This window comes from Falco punctatus (genome assembly GCF_963210335.1).
Source record: "Falco punctatus genome assembly, chromosome: 8".
Taxonomy (NCBI): domain Eukaryota; kingdom Metazoa; phylum Chordata; class Aves; order Falconiformes; family Falconidae; genus Falco; species Falco punctatus.
In genome coordinates, this window is record NC_137588.1 from 53,160,556 (window position 1) to 53,174,723 (window position 14,168).

General features: G+C 40.6%; 1 protein-coding gene across 5 annotated transcripts in view; it reads left to right on the forward strand.

Moving 5' to 3' along the window:
• Window positions 1-69: 69 nt before the first annotated feature.
• CSNK1A1 (casein kinase 1 alpha 1) overlaps window positions 70-14,168 on the forward strand; it is a gene marked incomplete at its 3' end in the record, with an annotated part of 37,191 nt that continues 23,092 nt past the window's right edge. For 2 of the 5 annotated variants that reach the window (XM_080398031.1, XM_080398030.1), the window contains exons 1-2: window positions 70-634; window positions 1,476-1,582. In XM_080398031.1, coding sequence (XP_080254157.1) covers window positions 512-634; window positions 1,476-1,582 — 230 coding nt within the window. In that variant the 5' untranslated portion in view covers window positions 70-511. Of the gene's footprint in view, window positions 635-708; window positions 1,376-1,475; window positions 1,583-14,168 lie in introns of those variants that run through there. The other 3 variants (XM_080398029.1, XM_080398032.1, XM_080398033.1) reach the window with 3 other exon arrangements.

A 14,168-nucleotide genomic window follows, 5' to 3' on the forward strand; every position in this document is an offset into this window, starting at 1 on the left:
CGGCCTGACCCTGGCGCAAGCGCGCCGGCCGCCCCGCCCCGTTCCCAGCGTGCCCCGCGCGGTGAAGAAGCGGCGGCTGCAGGCTGGGGGCATTTTGTGTCTGCGATAGCAGCGGTTGAGAGACAAGATGGCGGCGGCGGCCGAGTGAGGGACCGGCGGCGGCCGGGACCCGGCGGAGCCAGAGGGCTTCGCGGTTCCCTTCCCCTTCCCCCCTGCCCTTTCCTACCCTTAACAGCACCTCCGTGTCCGTTTCTCGTTTTTCTGGAGGGCTCTGAGAGCCGAGTGCCGCCCGGCCAGGGAGCGGGACAGAGCCGCGGAGGGGGGCGCCCGCCGGAGGGGCCCGGCTGGAGCTGAGCGGCGGGGACCCGCCTGCCTTGTTCTGCCCCCCTCCCCCCCTCTTTTCCCTCCCCTGCCCCTTCCCCCCCCCCCCCCCCCTCCGGGGCGGCGGTAGAGCCCTCTTTCTCCCCCCAAACCTCTCGGCGCCGGGAGGGCCCCTCAGCCGCCCCTCGCCATGGCGAGTAGCAGCGGCTCCAAGGCCGAGTTCATTGTCGGAGGCAAATACAAGCTGGTGCGGAAGATCGGGTCGGGCTCCTTCGGGGACATCTATTTGGCGATCAACATCACCAACGGGGAGGTAAGGGCGGCTCGCACTCCCTCGCCTCCTTGGGCCCGTCGGCGCGGTCCCTTCTGCACCTCGGGGGGAACCGGAGACCAGCGATAACCTTCCTGAGGCCGACTTGAAGCGTGGTTTTGCTCCCCTTGCTCCCGGTGTCGCTGCCTGCGAGGCATCGGGCGGCCCTGGCTCGCTAGGGTGGCTCAGTCGCCCTCCGCGGGGTGGGGGAGTTGAAGGTGCATAGCCGGGGGTGAGGGGCTCCCCCCGGTCCGAGGGCCTTCATCGCCGGGCGGGTGGCACTGCCCCTCCCGACAGCAGAGCCGTGCGGTCGTGGTGCATAGCTCGCTTGCGAATGGTAGGGAGAGGAGACCCCCATTGTGGGAAAATGTACTTTGTCTTTTATGAGCGGCCAAAGTCGTCCCTCTCCCGCCAGTCATCTGTCTGTCTCTCAGTTGGGGAACACTTTATCTCATTTTCATCAAGAGTAGTAGAAACAAAGAAGATCCCCTGTTTCTTCAGCTCTTTTTTTCATGGTTTTTTTTCTTCCTCCCCCCTCACGGCTCTGAGCTGTAAAGAAGAAACACCCACGTATTTTCTTCCTGACTTACGGATCTGAAGACTACATCTCCAGCTCAGTTTCATGACCTGGGATGGATATTAATGTACAAATCATCACGATACGGATTTTATTTGAAGACACAACAAAATGCAGGACGTTGAACACTGAGAGCTTAAAAAATTATACCTCAATCAGCAGCAGGGGTGTGTGGGGAATATTGAAGTGCTGTGCCCCTTAAACCTCGGTGGCAAGGCTGTGCTTGGTGGACACTCTGCTCTGACTCCTTGTTCCCTCTCACTGTAGGAAGTTGCTGTAAAGTTGGAGTCTCAGAAGGCTAGACATCCCCAGCTCCTGTATGAAAGCAAACTATACAAGATTCTGCAGGGAGGAGTTGGCATCCCACATATACGGTAGGAAACATTCATGTAAGCCAGTACAGTGACTTTTCTTTAATGTTCGGGTGAGGCAGGACATTGCCATTAAAAACAGATTTATCTGGGAGGGATTGGGCTGTTGAGGGGGGGGAAACTGCTCTCTTTCTAAGCTTTACTACTAGTTGGGTGCTCTCCCCACTAGCCCCCTGTCTTGTCTTGTCCATTTGTACTGTGCTTTGAAAGTGAGATCTTTAGCAGTTCCTGAGCTGTGAGAAATTCCTGTTATTAGAACAGTGAGAGACTCTTTCAGTTAGAGCCAGTGTTGTTCTTGATGAATTGAGAGTTTGGAGCCGGTACTGGAAATGGCTGCTTTCTTTTGTTGCTTGCTTTTTTTTCTTCTTTTTTTTTTTTTTTTTTTTTGTTCCAACATGTCTTCCTCCTCTGCTCAGAAAATGGCGGATGGACGTGATTAACCCTCCCCCTTCTCTTGTTGGGACAAGGGACGTGCTCAGGCATGCATCTTTTCCTTTCATAGTTATGTGCTGCAAGGCTTGAGACTGCAGAGAACCTCAACCAGGAATGAAATGGCAGCCCCTTTCTGTTACCCGCAACAGATGCGTCACTAGGATTTCCGTACAGTTAAAAGTGCCAAGATTAATCCCTCCCAATTGCTCCTTATGCGGCTTCCTTGTTTCATATTCTGTCTGAAACTTTCAATAGTGTTTAATAATTTCCTGATCTAGAAGAAAATCGCTGGTGCAGCAGACTCTAGGAGGAGTTACCTCTCTTGAGGCAGAGGTGTTCTGCTGTGTTCGTTCCCAACTACTGAATCTATGCATCAAAATAGATTAAATGAAACTTCATTTTTCTCCAGAAAGACTTTGTACAAGAAGTTGTTCTTTTTTTGAAACTTTGTTAATAGTTATTTTTAAAGTTAGTATTTCTTACATTTGCACTATGTCATAAAAGAATTTTGTTCCTTGAGCTCTAGAAACTATTTCACTTTGGATATGGGGTCAAACTGTGGATTCCATTTAATCTGTTAACCCTTCCCAGACTTTGTTGTATGCGCACCTATAGTGGCCTGTAGGGTCTATTGCAAGGTTATAACGATGACAAATTCTAGATCATGTATTAATTCTAGCAAAACCCAAACCAAGTCTGCATTTCTGGGTTTAATAGCTCTTCCCCTTCCATGGCCACCCCTGAACACTGGCTGTAGTCCTGAAAGTAAGCTGGGGCTATGTAGTGGAGGAGGCAGTGTTGTCGTGGCCATCTGTCCTCATTCACTACAGCCTGCAGGAATAGAATAAACATACCTGAATTAAGCAGAATACTTGCAGCTTTAACAGAGTTGCTTACTTGAAAACAGGTTTAGTCTTTATTTTGGGCTACAGCTTCCTTTTCTTCAAATATGGGTGCCTTTGTTTCACAACTGAAGGAATAGAAATTGCATTTTGGAATGCTATCACAGTATAGTTGCATGCTGAAACAGGGATAACTGGGAAAACAGCCAAAGCAAGCAGATATCAGGTGTTTCATCACAAAACTGGAAAAGCAGACATTCATTTACTTTATTAAAATAGTTAAGAACATTTGGTGCTATGACAAAGGCTAAGTTGCAAATTTTTCAACTTTTCCATGTAACAGACATGAATTACTGTTTTAAGTTAATGGTTTTGTTTAAAATGCCCTGTGAGAGTGTTCTAAAGCTGAAATACTGGAAGTAATCTTGCATGTTGAGAAACTTGCTTCCAGCTTCAATTGCAGCAATCATCTTTTAAGTTTTCTTTCCTCTGTGTTTGGTGTTCTGGTATTTGACTTTGTTTTCTGTATAACCAGTGGCTGTAGTTCAGAAGTCTCACCACTACAGGGGAACCACAACCTTTCTTTAACACATACTGTCCCCCCTACCCCCAATAATACAGGATTACAAGAATGTGAATATAGAATGGACAGCTGAGGCAGTACTCAAAACAACTCTCATGGGCTCATTTTGCTAAAGGTGTGTGATCTATTTGATAATGTCAGTGAGTCTTAAAGTTACTCACTTTCAGGTTCTCAGTGTTAAATCTAAGTAACACTTTTCTAAAATAGTGTCTGTCAGAAAATTTTTGGAATCACCTTTCTCATTGTCTTCAGAAGCAGCGTTAACTTTTTATACTTTTTTTGTACTTTGTTACATACTGTTTGTACCTACCAGGTGCTGCTTGACAAGTTCTTTGACTAGGCTTATGTTACTAGTTGTACGATGTGATGTTTGTAGATGTACCTTGTGATGTTTGAAGAAACCTAAAATAGTATTTTTATCTTCCTGAAAGAGGATGCTGAGCAGGGAACCCAACACAGTTCTTGCGATAAATGTTAGAATGTACATGTTTGTAGAACTAAGCCCGTGGTACGCAGAGTCCAAGGCGGAGGACCTGGCCTACCAAATAATGTGTATCACTGAGGTGGATTAATAAGGATACGCCTTTGAATAGGTGATTGCAAAGAGTTAAGACCAAAGTGAAATTACTGTGCATATTCTTTCGGACAGTTCAAGCTTTCCTGATGTGTTTTTGGCAGCAGTGAAGCTGGGAGAATGTATGACTTTGTACTTAGGTCACTTTGCATGTGTAATTGATAACACATGTTCTGCTATTGTTTTATAATGATATGCTGTCAAGTCAGAATAAGCTCTTCTCAGCTCTGTAGAAGGATGAATCAAGTTGAAGGAAAGTCTTTCAATATATTTGTTAAAATTTCTGTAATGCGACACCTTTAAACAACAACAGCACGAACAGAGCATTTGATAGAAAATTAAGGAATCATTCTGAGCTTTTCCAGTTGTATAAGCTGGGCTCAATAGCATTTTTATCTGTGCAACACTTCTGGGAAACAGAGGTGCGTAATGTTGCATTTGTTATTCAAGCATGAACGACTTGTTCTCTTTTTCATCTACTTAAGCAATGCAGTGGCCAAGGTCAGCTTACTAGAGGTTGCATTACGTGGCTTTGCCTTGCTGAAGTGGTCTGCTGTGGTTCTTTGACTCACAAAGCTGAAATAATAGGTGAAGTATGGCTTGCTCATTCATTTTGGGCACCTGTTATTAAAACTGATTTCTGCACTTTAGATGTGATTGTGAACTCTGTAATGATAAGATAGCATATCTGGAGTGTCACTTAAATTATCTAGAAGCAAGCAATTACTTTTTTTTTTTTTTCATAGCCTTGAAGGTTTATTTGATAGCCTTTCTGGCTGACTGCAGGGGAAGCTAATGAGCAAAATCTCAGCTTTGGAGTTAGAAGTTTTTTAATACTACTTAATTTTGTGGGATCAACTGTGAGCCTTTACTTGTCGTGGAGGGTGAACAAGTGCTGTTGGTACTCCCACTGTAACAGAACATGTTGTTTGCACATAAAACAGCAAAAATTGAGGCTGGGATGGCTTTATTTATTCTCTGAATATTCTAAACCCTTTTAGACTTGCAAATCTTTGACTTAGCTGCTCATTGTTGTTTCCTGGAAGAGTAGCAAAGTTTCTGAACTTGTCTTGAGTTTCACAAAACCTTATATAAATATTTGCTCTACAGATTTTTAAGCTGTGGCTTGTTCTTGATATACAAATTTTGCTTAATTATTACCTTCATTTTTCACAAAAGGCTCTTGAACCAAGCTTAACATTTTAACAATCTGATCTGCCTTTAGGACACAATGCAAAGTCCGTGGTATTCTGCTGGGCTTATTCTCATTGTTCTCAGCCATCAGCTGTCTCTTTCTTTTTTCTCTCTTTTTCAGTGACAAAGCATTTTTAGCTGTAATCTTTTTAACTGGATACTGATCCTATTAGTTTGGACTATCTACCTTTATTCCCAGATTCTTGGTTCTGGCTTGGAGGAATGCAGCAGTCTGGTTATTTTTGTGTGTTGTTTTGTCCATAGTGTAACTGTTAAAGCACTCTTGACAAAAGCGATTATTTGAATTACCAGTGACAGTCACTCTTGATTTTTGCCATTTATGGTGTTTTATCAACTATTGTTTGTATCCTTTATGACTGTTACCTTTAGGTACTCTTTCAGATGTACTTTTGAAAGAAAAGTGGGCTTCATATTTTTCTTCTGACATTATCATGGGATTACTTTTTTCATTATTTGTTTCAAATGGAAAACAACTGTGCTGGAACCAGCTGTGGCTATTGGTGATGTATCGGAAGTGTTCCTTAAGAGCAGGAAGAGGGAGAGCATAGTGAATGTGAAACAGATATTGCATGTGTTCTTGTGTGGGCAAGGCCGAAGAGATACTGTACAGCGTGTGAGGCTAATCAAGGTGATAATTCAATTGAGTTGTTCGTGAGTTAAAGACCCAAAAGCTACCAGATTCACTTTTTTTTTCAACGTTCTCTTGCAAACTGAAAAAGAAAATCCTTACACTTCTGAACTTTTCAATGTAGTAAGTTCTTGCCAAATACTTTAATGCTGAGAAATTCAGTATCGTCACACATGTATCACTACGCAATCTTCTAAATAGTGAAGTATATTGTAAAGTTTCTGGCAAAAAAAAAAAGAAAATTATAAAAATGTACAATTTTTGGTCTGGTTGGTTACTGCCATGTTGCTAGATAATCTGTTAATAACAAACTCTACCTATATTCATCTTGACAAAGTAATACGTGTAATGGAAAAATGTGGTCAAGTTTGGTAATCTTAGGTTGTTCTCACAACAGATTTTTCCTTGAGCACTTGAAATTTTGATCTCTTTAAGCAGCATATAAAAATCTGTAAATACACTTCTCAAAGACGTTCATTTTAAACTGTTTTCCCAATAAATCCCTGCAGCATTAAAAAAACCCAATCCACACTAAAAAAAAAAACCACACAGAAAAACCCACAAACAAAACCCCAGCCCTCTCAGTGCCTCCTGCCCAACAAAAAACCTGAACCCAAAACTAGTAGTCAGATAAAGTCTGAAAAGTTTTCTGTCATCTTTTCATTGGTAAGACTGATACTTTAATCTAGGTCTGCAAGTAATGAGAAGGAAGGTTCTAGCAATAGAACCTCCTATTAATGAACCTTCTGTTACTACTTAAAGCTGCGTACTGAAGGGCAGAACCATTCTAGCAGATAAGATGAAGCCTCTTGTTCTGGTCTCGAAGTAAAATTGAAAGCTAGTCTTTTAAATTAATACCTACAATTTTTCTACTGAGAGATTGTCTTTAAACAAAATGTATTTCATGTTTTACAGCTATCTAAACTTCTGTCTTAATTGGTCTTCATGGACTCCTTAGAAGCATCCAAGAGAGACCACAGTTTGAAAACAAATGAAGCTGAACTTTTTCAATTTTGTTTTTTTCTTTTTTTTTCCTCCTTGCCTTAGCTCAGCATTTGCAGACACAGCTGCAAAAGTATGCCATTTCAGTTCAGTGTTGCTCTCTTATGGAACAGGTGATCAGCAGAGGTACAACTGAAACACTTGTCTTCCTCAGTGACGTTTCTTGTACCCGTTGCAGATTAATGGCTTACCTTCTTGACTGAACTGAACCTTCTGGTTTTTATGGAAGAAACTTGACTTAGGCGTTAATGCGCTTCATAAAACAGCTAGCAAAACAGTAAGACAACTACATGGGAGTATGTATGCAACATAACACTAAGCTGATGAAATGACCTTACTGCTTAGGAGATGAGTTGCACTGCTGTACTTCACATATTCATATTTCTCTCATAACTGTACAAAAAGTGATACAGAATTTTATTTATAGAGTCTATCTAACTTCATAACGTAGGGTGTTCATTGCTGTTTCTTTATTTAGTACTTGGGTGGCCTAATTCATACTCACCATGGCAACTAATGTTAGATGACACCTGCTAAATATTCCACTTCAGTATATCAGTCATGCCATATTACGTTAAGTTCATTTATATTACTCTTAGCTGGCTAACAGTTAAGTGATTTTCCAGCTTCAGGGGAGATAAACTAGAAATATAAAATGTGTCAATTCAGGCATGAATTTGTGATGATAAATTACCTTTCTTATTTGTATTGCTTCAGTATCTGTTAAGGCTCAAATTAGTATATTTTTACAGCAGAATAAACTTACCAATTTGTCTGAAACACCATTTTGTCAGGAGATGTCTGTCGTGAGAAGTCTGGAACATGGGACCAGAAAAACCCACTTTGGTCCAAATCCAGCACCTGTTTTGGACAACATGCTGTTCTTTCTGTGAATCAATCAGGTGCAGTGTTAAAACTTTCTAGGCTAGCACAGCAGTGCTCATGATTCTGTTGTTGGACAGAGAGAGCGAGCATGCTTCTGTGCCTAAAGATAAACCCTTGTACCCATATGCAGTCAGCCTATAGTTGTTTCTTCTCTGAGGTTTTTTTAATAACCTCCCCATCACAGTCCTCCCATATCTATGAAGAATAGTTGCATAACTCTATAGCTGCCTTCCTGAGCTGTTTGAATACATGATCACAGAGGTCACCGCCTTCCCAACTTTGTTGAAGTCACTTGTCTCTCCCTGTTTTGATTTGGATTTCCTCTCTTGAATGTTGGTGATAGGGCTTGCACGTCAGTACCTTAAGCATCGATACAAATTGCTTTGCAGTTTCTGTGTAGAATACCTGTACTTTTACTGGTTAGGATTACTTACTATTTTCCAGTGATGTCTGATATTAGAGCTATATGATTATAGGGAGGTCTGTGTTTTCTGTTTAGTCACAGCATCTGACTAATGCCTAGTTCAGAGACTTTTGTATCAATGACTTAGTGCTTGCAGAAATGGAATACAGTTCCAGAGTGTTCATCAGTTCAGTGTCATTTGGTTTTCTGTAGGTTGTCTGAATCCTTTTTTTTAGGCCTTCCAGACTTGCATATTTATTCACCGTTGTGTGGCTGCTGACTTGTCAAACTTACTAATAAGGTGATCTCAGGTAATTCGGGTCGTAAGTTCTTTCCAGCTTGCTTGTTCACCGTATTCTTATTGTTTTAATAGCTTTGGTAATCCACTGTAGTTCTGACAGTCTCCAGTTTTCTCATGTGAACTCTTCTATTCGGTGTTTGAAAGCCCAAGTGCTGGGAAACAATTGCATAGGACTACACTGAGGGTCATAGGGTCATATACTACGAGTTATGAAAGTGGCAAAAGTTTATGTAATGTTGAAGAAGTCAAAATCAGCCTTTTTTTTTTTTTATCTGACTATAAGGGCTTCAGGAAGTCTAAAGGTTTGAGTTCATTCAAGTCTTGTTACAGAAACATTGTACTTCCTTGCAGTGAGACACTAGGAGAGATTTTTTTTTTTTTTTTTTTTTGTCTCACAAAGCATGACTGTGCAGTTCTGTTTGTAATTCCAGGTTGCCACATCCTCCACTGGAATAGTCAGTGATAGAATTAACGGAAGCTTTTAGTGAAGGATAGGTTGCCTTGCAAAGCAGGTGTTGATTGAGGAGAGCTTTTATTAAGCTGGAACAAAATAGTCTTATTGCTCTGGTAGTAGGAACAGTTTCTTGTGACACTGAGCTGATTGATGTTTTGGTTTTGTATATAGTAAGCTGTAGACAAAATGAGAGGCCATTAGGCTAATGGTGACAATGCCTTTACTGCCTTCATGATTTCAGAATGCATGGGATTTGGGGTTTCTTGACAGTTATTTAGTAATTCATCTTGATCTGAATTTGAGATTATTTTTTCCCTGTGAGTCTTCCAAAGCCTTTTATTTTATTCCTCACATGACCAGCTCATACAGCTCTGATAGTTGTGTTGGGTTTGTTACCTTGTTGTGATAAAAATGGTAATGTAATGGATGAAACCACCGATTGTCTGCTAGAATTGTTGAAGTGGTACAGTAATTTGAAACTGGGACTGTAATTCCATGGCCCGTCTGAATTCTTTTAGCCCTTCATCCACCTCTCTTTGCTAGTTGGCCTACCTTAGTCAGACCCTTTCTTTGAAAGATATGCTGGATGTGAAGAGAATGTTATAATAACCAAATTAAATATTTTATCAGTTAAAAAAAAAACCACAAACCAAACAAAACAAGCTATTAACAAGTATTTTCTCAAAGGTTTATTTTTCATTGACATGATTTAAAAAATATGCAATTGCTGAAGTAGACATCATACACTTTTTGATGCAGTTCTGAAAAACAAATGAATTCTTAAGTTTGGGTAGACATAACTATGGTATTTGTTACTAAGTGCTAGATTTGTTACTAAGTGATGTGCAGCAGTACTTCACTTGTTTGTCTCGGGGTTAGTCAGGGAAATGAAAAAACAAAACAAAACATGCCACATGAGTTCAAGTAAGCATTCATTTGTCATGTGGTCTGGCATCATACCCACTTTACTATGTAGTATTTGGAAACCAAATACTTTCAGACCCCTGTGTTATATGACCTAGATGTTCAGCATATAGCTACAAATACTGAAAATCAAGCTGTTACAGAATTTCAGCCCAGTGCATATACTGGGGCAATACATCAGGCTGCTAAACCACGTGATTTGGAAACTTGATGTGGTGAATCTTGGTCTTCCAAATTAGGCTAGTCACTGAAGTCATATTAAGGTCACTGTTCAATCTTTATCCATGCTTTGACAGACAGCTTCATAAAGGGTATTTACTGTATTCTAACTGATCTGTAGTAATTTTACCTGTAGCTTTAAACAGATAAGGCAAGGGAGAGTGACAAAGCATTTTCATGCATGCATGAACTTGGGCACACTTTATGGCATGAATGTAGACTGGGGTTCTTAACAGCTGTGTCAGGTATTACAGCGTTACGCCGTCCATTCAAGAATAAGTCTTAACTCTTCATAATAATACTGTCCCATTAATGTTCTGTGTAGTCTTCAATAAGATAATCTACTGCTGTTCTTCAGGAAAGCTGATAATAATCCGTACTTTGTGTGGGCTTTTTGGCATGAGTAGGTGTAAGTGGACCTGTGCTATCAAAATTGTCTATTTAAGAAATATGTCCTAGTGGGGACATACAGCACAGTGAAAATGAATTGGAGAAATAGTTTTTCTAGCCTAGTAATTTTTCTTTTTGAAATAATACACCATATATAACTATATGCAGAGTTATTACCTACCCAAAGTGAACTGTCAAGTAGTTAAATCTCTTGTTCCCACTGTCCACTCCCCTGCAAAACTTTCCCTGCTTAAAATGTGTTGCTGCTGTTGCTTCCTAAAGTTGAGTATGAGGGAATACCTCCAAGTGTGCTTAAAATAAAGTCCACGATGCTCTAACGGATGTGGGATGCTTGTGCTCAGAGATGTTAGTGTTACCTAACAGTTGCCCAAGACTTTGTATGGATCATTCCTTCATATTAGTAGTTCACTACAGGTTTCATGGCTGATACAGTATTAGAACTTCTGAAGATTTTTTTGAGGCAGTAATTGGTTTTTTTTAGAATTGTGCTCAGTTTATTGCCATACTGTTTTGCACTTTAGTCCAGTAGTGTTAAAACTCGCATGTCCAAAGTGCTCTGAATTTGTGCTCATCCAAAACGTGTTCTTATATGCCATTTTATATTGATATGCAAATATGGGAGTAAGGAGTATTTGCCAAGCTCTTACCTATCATAATACTCAAGGTTTCCTAAGAAGAGCCATGACTTCCAGCACTTTTCCTCGGAGATGCCAGTAGTAGCAGCTACTAGACTTTGAGTGGACATGATGTAGCCTTTATTACTTAATCCTGTTTTCCTTGGAAACATTCCAAGGGAAATGAAAATTTACTTGCAGTGTTAGCAAAGTAAATAAAGCACAAGTTACTCCAGTACCCTAGCAGAAGTTTTAGTTTTCAGTAGTGAAATGGATGCGGCAACCTTCTGTGAGAAATTATATGCAGGTAGGCATGAAAATGAAATGTGAAGAGGTCCCATCTTATTTTTGTCTTGCAGAACTGATTCTGCTTTCCACCAGTGCAAAATGGTCAGGAGATTAAAATTTTCTTGTGCATATGTAGAAGTAGGCCAATTGGAGGTTGTGCAATCAACCTGAATTACTGCACTTACTAAGCAGAGAGATCCCTATAGAGGAACCAGATGCCTGCCTTGGGAGCTACATTTTAAAAAGCTTCCTTTTCATCAGCTTCACTTTTTCTGTGATGCTGTAACTAAATTTTCTTAGCTCAGTTGAAGACTGATCTTTGATCCTTTTCCCTTATACTGCAGTCTCTTGGGCACTGAACCATTACTGTACTGAACAATTACACTCAGCATCTGAACAGCATCTCATTTTTACTTTTTCTCCATCTCTGTGTAGCATTTTTTAAATACTTTTATTGATTGCTCTTGCAATTGAAATCAGCTTCTGATCACTCCTTAAAAGGGCCTGGCTAGACAGGTTTTCTCAAAATGCGTGTTTCATGAGTTGGTGTCAGGTTGCAGTGTGGATATTAACCTTTTCATAAATTAGACTTTATCAAATAATACCATCAGCATGCTTTCCTAGTTGAGTCACTTGTAAATTGGGGGTATTTTTGTACATCATAGTACATTCAATGAATTTTTAGAAGGCAGAAACTGATAAAAATAGTGCTTATAGTATTGGTATGGTCATTGACATGATGGAGGAAAACTTTTGATGTTTCATTTGAATGACTGCTTTAAAAATACGTATTTTCTGCATCCCCTCTTGATGCAGGGAGTGACTAAAGGTACTAGACTGATCTGTAAAACAATACGATCCATAGCTCATCTATAACTTTCATCAAATTTATAACAATGCATTACAAAGTGCATAGTTTCTGCTAGAATCCTGACAGTAGGAAGGTACAGGCCAGTAGTTACTGAAACATACCCAAATATAGAATATTTTCTCTGTGATTTTGTAAACATTTTATTTTGCTATCCTGGCTAAGCTTGGAATCCTGTGAGTACCAAGGAATTTGTCAGCTTTATCAGTGGTAACTATTTTCCAGACAACTATGCATTAGTCTCCTGGAGTCATTGCCTAAAGTGGAAATAAAATGTCTATATAGGTCTTCTAAGCCCGAGCTACCACTGTGTTTGAGCTGAATTTTGATTTTTTATTTTTTTTTTATCTACATACTCTTATTATGGGGTATATTGTTGGTATATCTTGTGCATCACTGTTGTTGGAAACTTAGGACATCTCCAGGAGGAAGTTGGTCAGTGCCTTATCCTTTGACACCTGGTACTAGGTCCCTGCCATAAGGACTAGGTGCCTAGCAAAGGTACAGTGCAGCCCTTTGATTGACAAGGTGTGAATCTTTCCAGCGATGTAGCAGTACTCAGCAGAGCTTCATAAACAGATTTTCACACAGCTCTTGCTTAACTGAAGGGATCTGGAATGTCCAGAAGGACTGTAGAGAAGAATGTTCAGGTTCTGTCTTTCAGTGTCTGTTTAAAGTATGGAAATTCCCAGCCAAGATTTGCAGAAATGAAGGGTGCGACTCCAGGTCTTCTCAGACAGCTTAGGTGGGGAAATACTATCCCCCAGTTAGAGATACGTAAAGTAATACTATGATGGAAATGCTAGACATGGATTGGAAAGAAAAATATGCATGGGAGGCCTCCTGCTTGTTCTCACAGCAGTGGTAATGTTTGGGGGTTTTGCCCCGAATTGATATATCTGATACTTACAGGTGGGTTTCAGTGTTTGGTTGCAACTGATACTTTGCTACATTTGTATTTTTACTTCTATGACACTTAAGTGATTCTCTCTTCATTATGTTGAAAACCTGGTAAAGAGTTGTTTATCTTCTACTTGGTAGGACAGTAGAATGTGATTGCTGTTTGTTTAAATTTGGATAAATGAAGCAAGGTAGTATATAAGCTAACTGCACAAGCTGCTTTTGTATGTTGCAGAGAAGTCATACCTAAAAACAAAGTCTAAAGCATGTAAAGATGTTTATGTGAAGTTAAATAATGCAGGAAATGATGAGACCGTAAGGTGTTCTGCAGATGAGTTTCACATCAGGCTTGGTACATGCACCTCAGTATATTGATGTTCTGCTTTGATTGCATTTTCATTTTGCCGTTTGTCATTTCAGTTGCTGCTGAAGTACAGTAGTGTTCCCTATTAAGGGAAAATTTATACACACACTTGCCACTTCTGTATTCTGTTTTGTCCTCAGACTTCGTTTCCAGGAAAAATAAGACACTATAGTTTTTGGTTAGCTTTCAAGATTAAACATTAGTCGGCAATGTGCCCTTGCAGCCAAGAGGGCTAGTGGTATAGAATCATAGAATCATTTAGTTTGGAAAAGACCTTTAAGGTCATGAAGTCCAACTGTTCACCTAGCACTGCAAAGTCAACCACTAAACCATGTCCCTAAGCACCAAAGCACCACACCTATGTGTTTTTTAAACACTTCCAGGGGTGATGATTCCACCACCTCCCTGGGCAGCCTGGTCCAATGATTGACCACCCTCTCAGTGAAGAAATTTTTCCTAATATCCAGTCTAACCTTCCCTGGCTCAACTTGAGGCTGTTTCTTGTGCTATTGCTTGTTACTTGGGAAAAGAGACTGACCCCCATCTGCCTACAGCCTCCTGTTGGGTAGCTGTAGAGAGCAATAAAGTTCCCCCTGAGCCTCCATTTCTCCAGACTAAATAACCCCAGTTCCTTCAGCTGCATCTCACAGGACTTGTGCTCCAGCCCTTTCCTCAGCTCCAT